Consider the following 13,760-nt stretch of genomic DNA (forward strand, 5'->3'; position numbering starts at 1 on the left):
ATCAATAACTGCAGTACAAAGCAAAGGGAAGAGGAACTGAGATGAGGGGGCTTTTTTTGCTTTGCCAACACAGGTAGACTCACTTCTTGTGCAGTGGTGGATCAGTGAGGAAGTAAACACATGCTTCAGTGCAGTACTTCCTCTCTAGCTCTTTTTTTTTTGGTAAGTTTTAGCTTTGACAGGCTTCATGTGAGTAAGTCCGACCTTTATTACATAATGATTTTGTATTGTCACCAGGCCAGACTCCTATAAGCCATCACTTAGGGGGGTTTTCCTTTTACCCGATTGGTTAGAGCAGTTCTCAATCTATTTTAATCTCCATCTAATTACTTGGGAGGATGTTTACCTTGTCTCGATGAGCCAGGTCAGAGGGCCATGGCCTGGTCATACGACTGCGTAGTGGTATAAGCAATTAAGCTAAGCGCTACTGAAATGCTGACTCATCCAAAAAAAAAGGGAATTCTCCAATCTGTTTCAAAATGTTCAAAAAGGCTGCTAGCCTGCAGTGTATTTTGACCTGCACAGACAGCTTGAAGCGATCCAGGACAGACAGAACAAAGTAGAACTGCATTTTGGGATGTGTGTATATCATTTTATTGTTCACTGAGCCACTACTGTAAATGTTTTTGGGCTTCCTCTTTATTTGGCAATATTCATTGATATTGTTATGTATTACACTTGGAAACCTTGGTACGAAATAGAAACTGCATCACTGTTTATTTAGAACTTGATCAAATTTACTTTCAAGGAGGTGACACACTCATAAGCCACTTCAGTAAAGGGTGTTAATGTAAGCTTATTACACAGAGATCGAAAACAAAATGCTTCAGCAGCTCCCACAGAGGCAGCTTCTTCAGCATTACAAGGAGTACATAGTCTCTGTTTGGCTAAATAATTGCAGAAAAGAATGAAAATGTGAGTATTTACCAAAATGAATGTCTCACTTTCTATCTGTGACTCAATGCTTAGAAGCAGTGAGACAATAAGCTCTAATTCCAGTTGTTACTGAGAGCTTTCTAATTGTAAAATGTATAAAGGCTTTTGTAAATGGAGATTACATGAGGCACAGTGTTGTAGCATTACACTCTCTGGTTTTACTCTCAAAGACAGTTGATGCAAGTTGATAGTTATTATAATATTCCTAATGTATCTGAGCTACAGGCCAGGAAATTAAGGTTCGTCATAACTTTTCTCAGTTCATTTTTCTATTCTATCATGGCGCTTTTGTTTGAGATGATAATCTTTTAATTGGACTCCCACTTTGCTTTTTTTCTTCTTTTGCCTGTTTCGCTTTAAACAAGTCGGTAACTGATTTAAGAGATACATACACACAATTGTTGGAAGCACATAGTAAGAATTAGAGTCACAATTAGTACTTTTTGTATTTGAGTTATGAACACCTCTGCAAACACTTTAGTAATTGTAATAAGTACTGTATAGGTCTGCCTTTTGATTTTTCCTCTCTCTGTCTCTCTAACTCTCCCACTGGGTCAATCCTGTCTCATTATGATTTAGCTGTCAGATAAATGTTAATTGTAATATGTGGCATGTCAAAGAGAAGTCAACCCTCCAGCTCTCATACCTTAATTAATTAAATACATGTACAGACTTGCCTTTCATTCTCAGACTGAACTAGAATTAACAATATTTTGGGCATAAGCTCTGTGTGCTGAATTTTGAGCTTTGCCCCAGATCATTTTGTTTTACCTCATCACAAATATAAAAAAATAACTGTGTCGTCCGTTTTGTTAAGTGAAATATATTACATGGCACAGAGGTTTAGGGTTAAAAATACAGTTTTTGTTCTGGTCATGCATGGATGCATTTCAGGCACTTAAACTGCTTTCATCACGCAAACCTCTCCACGATCATTAGATCGAAAGTCTTAGAGAAACAGGGTTAACGCCACTGTTTTTGTTTACACATGAATTACGGATGGCTGAATAGCAGAAATCACATACGACACCATCATTTGCAACAGAAGCATCTGCAGCAACAACTTGTTCTGACTCATTCAGCGTGGGGAATGTGATCTGTTAATGCGAGATTTCTCACCTCAAACAGTCTGTACGCTGATATTGATATTTTTGTAAAATCATTTTGGTTGTGTGTATCGGTGCAACATTTACTTAGAAGGTTAGTGATGAATTTGTTATTTGAGATTTCTTACCTTCCACATAAGAGAACATATATCTTATAGTGCCTCATCACTTCCAAAAAAACAATCTTATCTTATTGGCCAGGTTTTAAGGTTCGGGTTAGGGTTAGGGTTTCATGTTGAATGTAAATTATTATAGTGGATGCTTGTTATATCTGTTAAAGGTTTTTTGTGTTTGTTTTTTCCCCCCCTCAGAGTACCCTGCTGCCTCAGCTTCTAAATGGGTGAATCAGGGTCTCGCCGTTCCACGCTCGTGTCCCGCCTGCCGATCTTCCGCCGCAGCAACAGTAAGAGGCAGGAGTCTCTCCCCTCCTCTCCGTCTTCAGGTGGACAGGGCAATGGCGTCCACACCTCTTCGCCCTCCAGCACCAACTCCAGTTCCGGCAGTACCGGGAAACGCCGGAGCCTTTTCCGAGCTCCATCTCTCAGTTTCTCATCTAAACGGAATAGTGAACCACGTGTCCAGCCCATCAACCTAAACCTCACCCCCCCGCTGACACAGAGCACTGATGCAAACGGAAATAACCAGCAGACGATAACATCGTCGACAGGGTTCAGTGAAGGTGGCGGACGCCCCAAGTCCCGCCACTCATTTGGGTTTGGCAGCCACAAGCAAAAGAAGATCACACGCTCTCAGACCGAGGACTTTGAAAAAGTGTCCTCTTCGTCCTCCACAGCCAATCGAAATGTGTTTATAAACTGTATAAGCGGCTCAGGGGCCAACGAGGGCGACGATTCTGGGTTCCTCGATGACTACAGTGGTGGGGGGAGTAATAACACTAAACGGTCGTCAAAGAAGAAACAGCTGCTGCCCAAATCTTTCTCAGCTCACCACCGCTTCTCCCGGACCTCTGATCACCACAGACCTCCAGAAGTGAATCTGGAACCCCCCAGCTCCACCAATGTTGCTCCAGCGGCAGGAGGGCTCACCCCGGGGTCCTGGTCAGGAGAGCTGCCTGGCGCCGGAGGTGAAAGCTCACTCCAGTCCCCGATGATATCAGAGGACCGAACCACAGCCATCACCCCTTCAGAGTTCATCCCTATCACAGAGGATTCTGCATCCGAGGTGGATGCCCTGCCAGCTCCCAGCCCCGGATCTGGTTTAGCCCCAGTATCAGCCTCTGTGCCTGGGCCGGCCATTGACACAGCTCCACCTGAACCCCCACCGGCTCCAGAGAACTTCAGCGGGGCTGTCTCTACCTCCCAGGTAGTGTGCTTGTTTTGGGCTCTTTTTTTTTTTTTTTTTTCTGAATTATCTAAGGTGCTTAAGAATCAAATGGGTTAATCAATACAAAACAGTATGCTTCATGTTAAAATGTTGCTTATAATCCAAGTGCAAATGAATGAATTTCATGAAAAAAATAAAGCAACATTTTGACAAACATGCTTATTTATCTGAACAATTAATCTTTCTGCTTGTAAACATACAAACAGGAATTTAATTGTAAAAAGATTGCGACATTAGTGCTTCAGGAATAGAGTATTCAACCACAGATGCCCTTGGGTGTCAAGAACAAAAAACATAAAGGAGGAATATTTATGACCACTGTGCGGAATCTGTGAAATGTGGCATAAATATTGAGCACCGGGCATGAAAAGTCCTTTTATTGAAAGAGCTAAGGCATGAAAAGGAAACCCACGCATGTCTGAACTGCCCTCCACATTTCACACCTTTGTGCTCACAACTTTTCCTCCTTCGAAGATTATTCTATTTCATTTTCTGGTAGAGGAGGGGAACACGACCCGCCAATGTTGTTTTTTCAAAGAACCATCTGAGAAAAAGCCACTTTCTAAAAATGCTTCCCATGCGATTGGATCTGTCAATCAAACTCTTGCTTGAAAACCTAGTTTTCGTCTAGAAAAGCCTTCAGTGCTGTTATTGCTCTTCGCTCAATGAAGAAATAATATTGTTTAGTTATGATATAACTGATTCTATTGCAGCATTTACGCTAACCTCTTCAGGAACTGCCATTGTTGTTTAGAACAGAACACTCTCTGTCGGCTCGCACACACCAAAGCCTCGTCCACAGCTGCCAGCTGATTGGTTCATGCACTGGCTTGCCGGACAGAAAAACATTACTTAAAGCCTGACAAGATAGATTTTTGTGTGATATATGAAGCTGGTAACATTGCGAGATCATAGACGATAAAGAGTAGGGAACTCCTGAAAATAAGAAATTAATGTAGTTTAACAACTGTAAAGCCAAAGCTCTGCACGTAGGATGTCATTAATAAGTTAATACTGTATGCCTGTGCTATCAAATAATGCACACATTGCTGCCTGAGGACACAAATATCCACCTTCTAAATGCGTGCTCAAGTGGGTTCTCCCCTCTGTAAACTTTTTTCTTGTATTGTTCTTCACTGTAACATTGTAAAATGCCATTGACACGTGTTCTGTTTTTACTCATACTCAAAAAATGTCCTCTGTCTCAGGTTTTCTTCACTCCAGCCCAGTCCAGCGCTGAAAAACCTTTACTCCCCGACACCAGCACAACGAACAACACAGACTACGAGACTGCCATTTCCCTCTCAGAGCCTGAGACAGCTGTACCCTGCCTACCTCTGCGGGAACAATCACTGGAAGAGAGGAAGGAAAGAGAGGAAGAGAGAAAGGAAGCCAGGGATGAGGTGTCAACAAAGGAGAGGATTGAGCTGGTGGCGGAGAAGAAAGCCGTTGACCACACAGAGACCACGAGTGAGAGCGAGGCATGCGTGGTACGCAGCGAGGGCTGTCACTCTAATCCAGAGCAATCGGAAAGAAGGGCGAGAAACGTTCGCTCTATTCAAGAAAGAGGAAGTTTCTGTGGCTGCCACGAACCAAGGTCTTCTCATTTGAGGAAACCACATGCAGGTATGACACTCATTCAAACATCAAAGATTTACGTGCACAGCCACAGACAGGCAGAAATGCAAGGGCAAGAAAAACGCCTAAAAAATAATCCTAAAAGAAATGTTAAGAGCCATTGAGAGATGCTCCTAATCTCGTATTATGCATCTTTAACCTCCTAACACTACTTCTAAGCATCTTATGATAATGAAATATGAAATATATAAACTACTAATGCCAAAGTGTTTTTTGATTAAAGCAAGTATTTAAATAAAAATAGAATAATTGATATCCTAATCCTTTAAATGTGTGTTTTTATGTAAATTAACATAGTGTTAATTTACATAAAAACAATAACAAAGTAGAAGGATATATAATCCTCCATGATCATTTAGACACACAGACAGAGACAAACTTGGCCTCCATACTTGTTTGACATTCTTTGTGATGATCCATAAAGTTGTCGACAAGGCATTTCAAAGGGAACAGCAACAGTATTGACTTTTTGCTGTGTGTTGCCCATGTGTGCGGGCTTTTTCAGTTCAGTAAGCTGTAAATGAAGCATGCTGCTTGCTGGTATGACACATACGCTTTCTTTGGTGTCTTACTATGTAAACATACAATGTGTGTATATATGGGTTATATATATATATATATATATATATATATATATATGTGTTTTATTTCATTCATTCTTTTGCTTTACGTTTTTAACTCGCACACTCACTCATATATGAATTACATCGACCAAAACTTTATTTACCAGCTAAAGTTATGCTGATGTTCATTTTCATTAAAAACATTCACAATAATCTCTATCAAAATTAGTTTAATGGTAAAAACATTTATATGGTGGTTGAAATGATGCCAAGCTCCAGCTCCTTCACTGTTGCTGGGGTTTATTACCTCCTTATGCATGACTGATCAAGTGAACAAGTGTGAACAGCATATCCAATAAAGAGATCTGAGAGTTCATTAGCGAGCCTCTCAAAGAGATTCCCACAGGAAACTGGTAGCAGGAGGTGGTGCAAACTGGGCTAATCAAAATCAAAGCATTCTCATACCCTTGTCTTACTCAGCTTTTTCCAATTGATGATGACTACTTTCGACAACATCATGTTTTTCCAACTTCCAAATTCTTTATTAAATCAAAGTTTTGATAAAAGTTGAGAAAATTTCCAAACAAAACAAATATAACAAGAAAAAGAAATACAGCTAGAAATATTGATTAGAAAAACACTTCTAGCAGTACCTCAGCGAGTTAATCTGAAAAATATGCTTTCAGGCAAACAATCTAATGCATTTTGTGGTCTGACAATTGCAAGTTTGTTTCATACTTACAATTTATTGCTTTACCAAAGATGATTTGTTACTATCCTCCTCAACTCTTCAGCTGCTGTAACACAAAGCAAAGGAATTTTTTTAGCCAAATGCCACTAATGTTCTGCTTCGACTTGAAGTGTATTGCAATTCTTTCTTGCAGGAAGATAGCTTACTATTGATTTCTATTTGGTGAATATTTATCTTCCAGTTGAATCTACAGACAGAATACAGCGATCACATAGCAATAATATTAAAAGAGATGATGGACGCCATTACACCTCATCTGCTCAATATTATAGATAGTTCCCTTTCCGCTGAGTGTGTGCCTGACCTCTTTAAGGTAGCATCATTTCAGCCGCTCCTCAAAGCTACACAAAGCTTACAGCCAATTTCTAAGTTGACATTTATTTCAAAATATTAGAGAGAGTAGTTTTGATGCAACTTTTAGAGGAATAACATATTTTTTAGCTACACAGTTGGAAAAGGCACTCTTTCTAGGGACAAATTACTTATTACTTAGACTTACTACTTAGACTTAGACCCTGGTCATTGTTCTATCGTAGTTATGCTTCACTGTAGGTAGGAATCACTGGAGTTGCTCTGGAAAACCTTGAAAGTTCGCACTTACGAGCTCCTCTTACCTGGAAAAAAGGAATTGTTTTGTCTCTATCCAGGATTTTAAATCATCATCAGCTATCATCACCTGTGGACTGCCCCAATGATCTATTCTGAGACCAATTATATCCCCACTGTACATGTTAACCCTCTGACATAATTTAAACAACATGTTCTTAACAATCCTGTATTTCTGTTTATCCAATGTCGAGGACTGGATGGCAGCTTACTTCCTACGATTACATTGTGATGTTTGATTCAGATCATCATAAACTACAGATACAGTTATACCTTGGTACTACCTAATTTACAATGTTAAGTTGTATGGCAGAGAACCTTGGGGTGACTTTTGATAGCCACTTATCCTTTAAGCAGCAAACCAGAAATTCCAGAAACATGTTTTTATCATTTAAGAAACATCTCCAAGATTATGCCAATTATGTTTTTAATACATTTTAAGATTTCGTTAATTGCCCACAAGGCCATTTATTGTCTGGCTCTATATTATATTAAATACGTTTTAACCCCTTACAGCCAAGCCAGGCCCCTAAAATCAGATGATCAAAACCTTTTAGCTGTTCCACTCACCAGCCTGACAATCGAGGGTGACCGTGCTTTGGAACAGTGTAAGATCAGCAGACTCCTCTGCAGTGTTTAGGTGCCTCCTTAACACTATATTTTACAAAATGGCCTAGATTTAACAATGTTTTCTTTTTCCATTATTGTATAACTTCATATTTTGTCTTTATATTACTATTTTATGGTGCTTTATTTCCACTTCACTGCCATTACATATTCAAATTGTGCTTGTTTTAGTATCATCATTTTAGTCTTATTTATAGGCATTCAAGAGTTTGTTCTTTTATTGGCATTCTATCTGCTTTAAAAGAGATTAGTTGTTTCATATGAGATCACCCTTTCATATTTGCATCTTATTTGTTATTTTAAGGTTATTTCCTCAACTTAAATTTAATTTGATTTATTTGATTATATGTGAACTTACGTTCTTTATTTTGCCCTTGCACCTCCATCTGTTTATATATGGGCTCAGTGCTGCTTGACATAAGTACTCTCATGACCCGTGTTGTATATTTTGTATTATTCTGTACTTCTTCACAATCTGGAAAGAACTTTGTGCTTGAAAAAAGCTTGAAAAGTGCTATATGAATAAAATTATTATGATTAGACAGTTTAAAACAGGGTGAGCTTGTCTGTTGGACTCCACAAAAGCTGAATTTAACTATATCAATTTTCGCGTCATAGGCCTCGGGTATGAGGGCCACTGTATCAGAATTTCCCTTTTTGTTGAAAATAACACGCTTCTAGTAAAATGGTTGAAAGAGGAAGAGAGAAAAGGGTTGGCATGAAGTGCTGTTTTTAAAAAATGTCAGATAAACTTTCGCTCAATAAAATGATTTGGCATTGTATGTCTGTTTTCAAATCTATATATTATCAAAATACAGCAATATAGCAACCTTCTGTTTGTCTGACTGAACAGTATTGCCCTTGAAATCTCAAATTCATTGTCTAGTTGTATTGTTACACAGCAAGCTTAGTGTATGAAACTTAATTATTACAAAACAGGCACAAATAGCATTTTACCAGAAGTAATATGGCTGAAGAGCTTCAGAAAGGGGAGATTTGACTCAATTTAATATGCTAAATAAGTAAGGGCTGCTTTGTCATTAAGTTTTCATGAAAAAACCTTATTCCTACAGGAAATGGGGCAGACTGCCACCGGTTGGAAATGTAATAATAATATAATTATGTCTCTTCTTGTGGAATCATTGTTACAACAGTTTCACCTTGATTCTATTGTCTATTTGACTGGCTTCCTCTCGTTACTTTATCCTTTCCTCCAGCCTCTTTGTGTAGCAGTGTCAGCCCCTACCATGAGGTGATGCGGATGGAAAGGCGTCTTCGCTCCTCGTCTGAGGGGGCTGGTGGGCCTCGTATCCATGGAAACCACAGAGATGCCCCGGGCATGGAGGGATGTGGTCTGCTCAAACACAGAAACAACTCCTCGTCATCCAAACTGGGAAGTCTGGTAGGTCTTGAGCCTTGTGTGTGGTTTTATAAATTTGTGCAAAGCCTTTCGTTTATATCATGAATACTCCTGTGAGTACCTCTGAAGTTCATCATATAACAAGAGTTTACATAACAAATTTGGGGTGATGCTCTGTTATTATTATATCACACTTTGAGGTAAAAAATTCAAAAACACACACACACACACACACACACACACACACACACACACACACACACACACACACACACACACACACACACACACACACACACACACATGCATGCAGTAAGCATGACTAAATAACTTATTATGTACCTCTTCCTCTTTTGTACATTCTTACATAAGGAAAAGAAAGGCTCTTGAACAACATTTCAAAAAGGATAGAAATAAGATACAATAAAAATAGACAAAATATGACCAAAGAAAATACATGGCTGTGCAGTTACAGGTCAGCAAGGAATTGCCCCATATTTAATGAAGGAAATACAAGTACGTGAAAGACTACTAGAATAGTAACATGTCCATGGCACATATAACACATGAGAATGAAACAACACTATCTATCTTTTTGATTTTTTTCTTAATTGTCAAATGATAAAGCGATGCCTTTTAAAAGTTTGCACACATGGCACTGAATAGTGTGTTCTGTGAGGCGAGGTGTGGAGCAGAATAGTGCCAAAAATAATGCACTGACTGCATAGTGGTAGTTATAGAGTAACTGTAGATGTGGGAATTGTGTAAAATCACACAGATATTGTAAGACCGACCTCAGTACTGGATTACCTGGGGACCCCTAATCGCCAGTGCAGTGATAGTAGATTGTGTCTAATCTCACCCAGTGCCCATGCCTCTGGCCATGAAAATACCAAAAGTGTTCCAGCACGCCCTGGGCAAAACCAAGCACAGTGCAGTTTGCCGTAATTGTAGTCTTGATCCACAAAACAATGTCTTTATTTTAACCAACTTTGAATAAAAAAAACTAAAAAAACACCAAACACGTAGTTGCTAAATCAGTTTGAGTTGTGACAATTTACAAATTAGAGCAAGGGCAAAAAAAAAGTATTTTTTATAAAGTATTTAAATGGAGCTAAGTGAGAAGTGTCACGCATGTAATGGTTATCTACAGTCCTGTATTGACTTAATCATAACAGTAACTGTACAGATATTCAACAGCTCAAGTTAAGCATAATAATCTGTAAATAAGTTAAACTGTTTGTGTGTTCACATGAATGTGTAAAACACACAAGATACATTTAAAGCTATTGTAGGCAAAGCCCTGAAATCAAGTTCAGTGGGACTGTGAATGGATAAAGTACTTTGAAAAAACTTCTTCAGTCATCAGTAGGATTTAAGCATTATGCCCTGTTTTGTTTTTTTAGGATGGCGGTCAATCAGACATTACACCCTTCTTTGTTGATGCATGCTGCATATATACATTTGTTTCTGGGGAAAGGCTACAGCTACTATTGTGTAAGGGTTGGTTTTCTTACAACACACACAGGGAAGCTCTGTGGGAGGAAAGCTAGTTTAAGTCAATCCCATTTATTTTACCAGGGACTATAGGCGTCTACAACAAGATTAAAAAGGGCAGGGATATACACAGCTGTTTGCTATGTACTTTACAGGCTGCACCTGCTTCTTGGCAGTAATCTTTTCCTTTCCTTTCCTCCGGGGTCAAAGTTGTGCAGAAAGCGCAGGTATATCAAATTATGAACAAGAACTTCTCCTCTTTCTTTTAGCTTGATAAAAGTTTGTGTGTTGGCAGCGGGCACTTACAAAGCTTATAAAAAAGTCTTGACCGATACACCTGAGACGCCTACTCTGAGGCAAGGAAAGTTTATTAATATAGCACATTTTAGCAACAAGGCAATTTAAACGATTTACATAAAACACCAAAAGCATTGAGACAAAGTGCAAAAGAAACCCATCGTAAAAGGACATTAAAACACTATTAAAGCAGTCATTAAATTCCAAGAGTATAGAAAATAAAAACAAGACAGAGTAGAATAAGAGGGGTAGCAAATACATGAAAGAAAGTTACAGTGCAGTGTGAGAAATGATCTCATAAAAGGCAGCAGCCAGCTGAAAAGTCTCCAGCCTTGATTATAAGTAAATAAATAACTTGAACCAGTGAGTTTATGAATAAAAGGAATAGAAAACACAGTTTATAGTTGGTAACTTATAAAACGGGGCTGACTGAGAGGGCCAATTCAGAGCCAACTAAAGCACACCGTACTTAACAGAATGCTAGGTGGATTTGCTTTATTGTTGCTGTTTCATTACAGCCCAGACAAAATCTCATTATCATAAAGCAAATAAAGATTTGGTTTGCAATAACAAATAACTCCTTTTTGAATTCACAGATATAAACTGTGTACCCATCTGTGAAGCTAAAAAGGGCTGTGTTTGCTTGAGCTGTTTGGTGATCTCAATGCAGTTGTTAATGTTATTTGGATATCCCTTTGGGACACTGCATATTTATTTTATCAGCACAAACGTTGTTAGTTGCTCATAAGTTTCTGAGTCACAGCTGTGATAATATTTTGGCAGGCTGACAGTGATTACATTCAAAAAAGAATAACTTAACAAGTTCTCAAGATATTCTTTCTTATCTCAGACATAAGCTGAACTTTGAACATGCACTTTTGTTTGTAGTTTGCTCGACATATACGGCAAAATAGTTCAACTGTAATCCTCCTCCTCCATCCTGGAGGCTGTCTCTTGTTTTTCATATCCTCCAGTCTGATTGCTGCCTTGTAAAGGCAAGATATCATAAGTGACACTTGTATTAATCATAGAACAGATAACAATTCACTTCCTCTCCCAGACAGAATTTGTAATAAGCACAACAAGACTGTTGGATTTTGCAAATGAAAAACAATGAGGATGATTATATACCATGGGTGTTGAATGCTCACTTTGCCCAAAGACAGTTATTATACAAGCAATGTTATATCATATGATTAAATCATGAATGATTCTTATTGGAATTAAGTAAATAGCTTTGTGCTCTGTGTGCTCTATATTCTTATGAACAATAATCATCATGCTGCATTCATTTTGCATATTACTAAAGAAATCAGTTAAAAAAAAGAAAATACGTATTGTATGATATGGACTTCATATTAACACCACTTCTGTTATGTGAATACCAGCATGTTCACATAAACTCATGAATAGCTTCTAATATTGCATCCAACTGTAAACGCTCTCATTATAACTGGTATGTTGGATACATCATGGTGATTATATCAAAATAAGTTCTTGTTCATGACCAAAATGTTCATTTTTAAATCATGTAACAGTGTCGAGGCTAATAAAAGGGTAAGTGTACCTGGAAAGAATGGAGTTGATAGTCAATTAGGGGCTTGTAAGCTTTCAGAGAGGAACAAGAATCTGCAGGACTCCATCCCCGGAGGATTGGAATTGACTATCTCTGCTGTAGAAACAAATGTTTCTTTTAATTCACTGAAACTTCTGATCATCCAAAGCAATGTGGCTAAAGAGCCCAGAGACGATCCTTTTAATAGCTTTTCGGTAATGTTGGAGCAGTCAGGTATTCATTCAATTTAATTGTTAGCGGGTAATGTGCAGTCCTAACTTAATCCAATACCTCATTGTAATGTTCACTTTTTACTTATTCCAAATGTAAGGCTCCGTTTAGTTAAATATTTCTCTAGTGCTCAAGATTCATCACTTAGCTTTAGGTTGCACATCTACATACCATCTTTTCTGACCGTCCTAGTCAACAATATACCCTTTCATGATGGATATTTTGACCAGCCACTGCAGATAAAGCACAGGTGTAACCCATTACAACTGATGGTGTGTCCAAGTGAATGTGCTTTCAGGCTGTATTTCGCCAGGCAAAAGGTACTCAGGGTGTGGTAAAAAGCAGGCAGGATAGGAAATAGCATCGATATGGTTAGGGATTAATGAGAGAGTATGCCTAGTGGGCAAACAACAGCACTCACTACAGCCAAGCAGCACACGTCCTTCTCTGCAGTTTTTTTTTTCACTTTGCAGTTATAAAACAAGAATATGAATAAACAACATTTCCCAAGTGAGAGGTCAATCCCAGACCCGTGTCTCTAACTGGTTTTAGAACTTGACTATTCCTCAGGTCAAAGTTCAATCAAACTTAATGCTACAAGAAACAAAAGAGGCAAATACGTCTTGTGCTGTTCTACATAGAAATAAATAGGGAGCAAATTCCGGTCTGACTGCACCTAAAGCCATTCCTCTAGCGTGCACAGTGCTATGGCCGGGAAACTGGAGCACCCAAATACCAGAACTTTATTTCATGTTATTAATTACACCTGTGCTTTTCCTACTGAATGTCAAAATGTCATAGAAAGGTCAATAGACATGCAGAAGACTTCCAATGTGTCCTCATTAAGTACTTAATCTTCCTAGAAATCATTTTCATGACCAGACTACATATTGCAGAAGTAGGAAATGTAGATATCTCACTTTAATTTATGACCGTAGTCATATTTTCTGCCTCAACAGCCTCAGTCACAACATATTCTCATAAAGTTGCAGACTATACAAATGTGATATAAATCCTGAATTTAAGTATATACCTAAAGTTTACGGCCATAGTGGAATAATGGATTATGTTGCTAACAAAGTCAACAGTATAAAGCAGTGGGATATAATATTGGTCTCTCTTTAATTTTAAATGGCACTGCATGTTGAGTATGATATGGCTGTTTGTTTTTCTTTGGGATGAGTGATTATTCTGCATTGATAGGAGGAGATAGTTAGACAGTGTGGGTAAAAATCAGTTTCTTTTCATT

At 38.4% G+C, this 13,760-nt stretch overlaps 1 protein-coding gene across 1 annotated transcript in view; it reads left to right on the forward strand.

Moving 5' to 3' along the window:
• The first annotated feature begins 2,378 nt into the window (after window positions 1-2,378).
• Window positions 2,379-13,760, forward strand: part of ccser1 (coiled-coil serine-rich protein 1) — a 104,125-nt gene continuing 92,743 nt past the window's right edge. The window contains exons 1-3 of the mRNA XM_054611407.1: window positions 2,379-3,365; window positions 4,595-5,012; window positions 8,789-8,973. Coding sequence (XP_054467382.1) covers window positions 2,379-3,365; window positions 4,595-5,012; window positions 8,789-8,973 — 1,590 coding nt within the window. The remainder of the gene's footprint in view (window positions 3,366-4,594; window positions 5,013-8,788; window positions 8,974-13,760) is intronic.

This window comes from Anoplopoma fimbria, chromosome 13 (genome assembly GCF_027596085.1).
Source record: "Anoplopoma fimbria isolate UVic2021 breed Golden Eagle Sablefish chromosome 13, Afim_UVic_2022, whole genome shotgun sequence".
Taxonomy (NCBI): Eukaryota; Metazoa; Chordata; class Actinopteri; order Perciformes; family Anoplopomatidae; genus Anoplopoma; species Anoplopoma fimbria.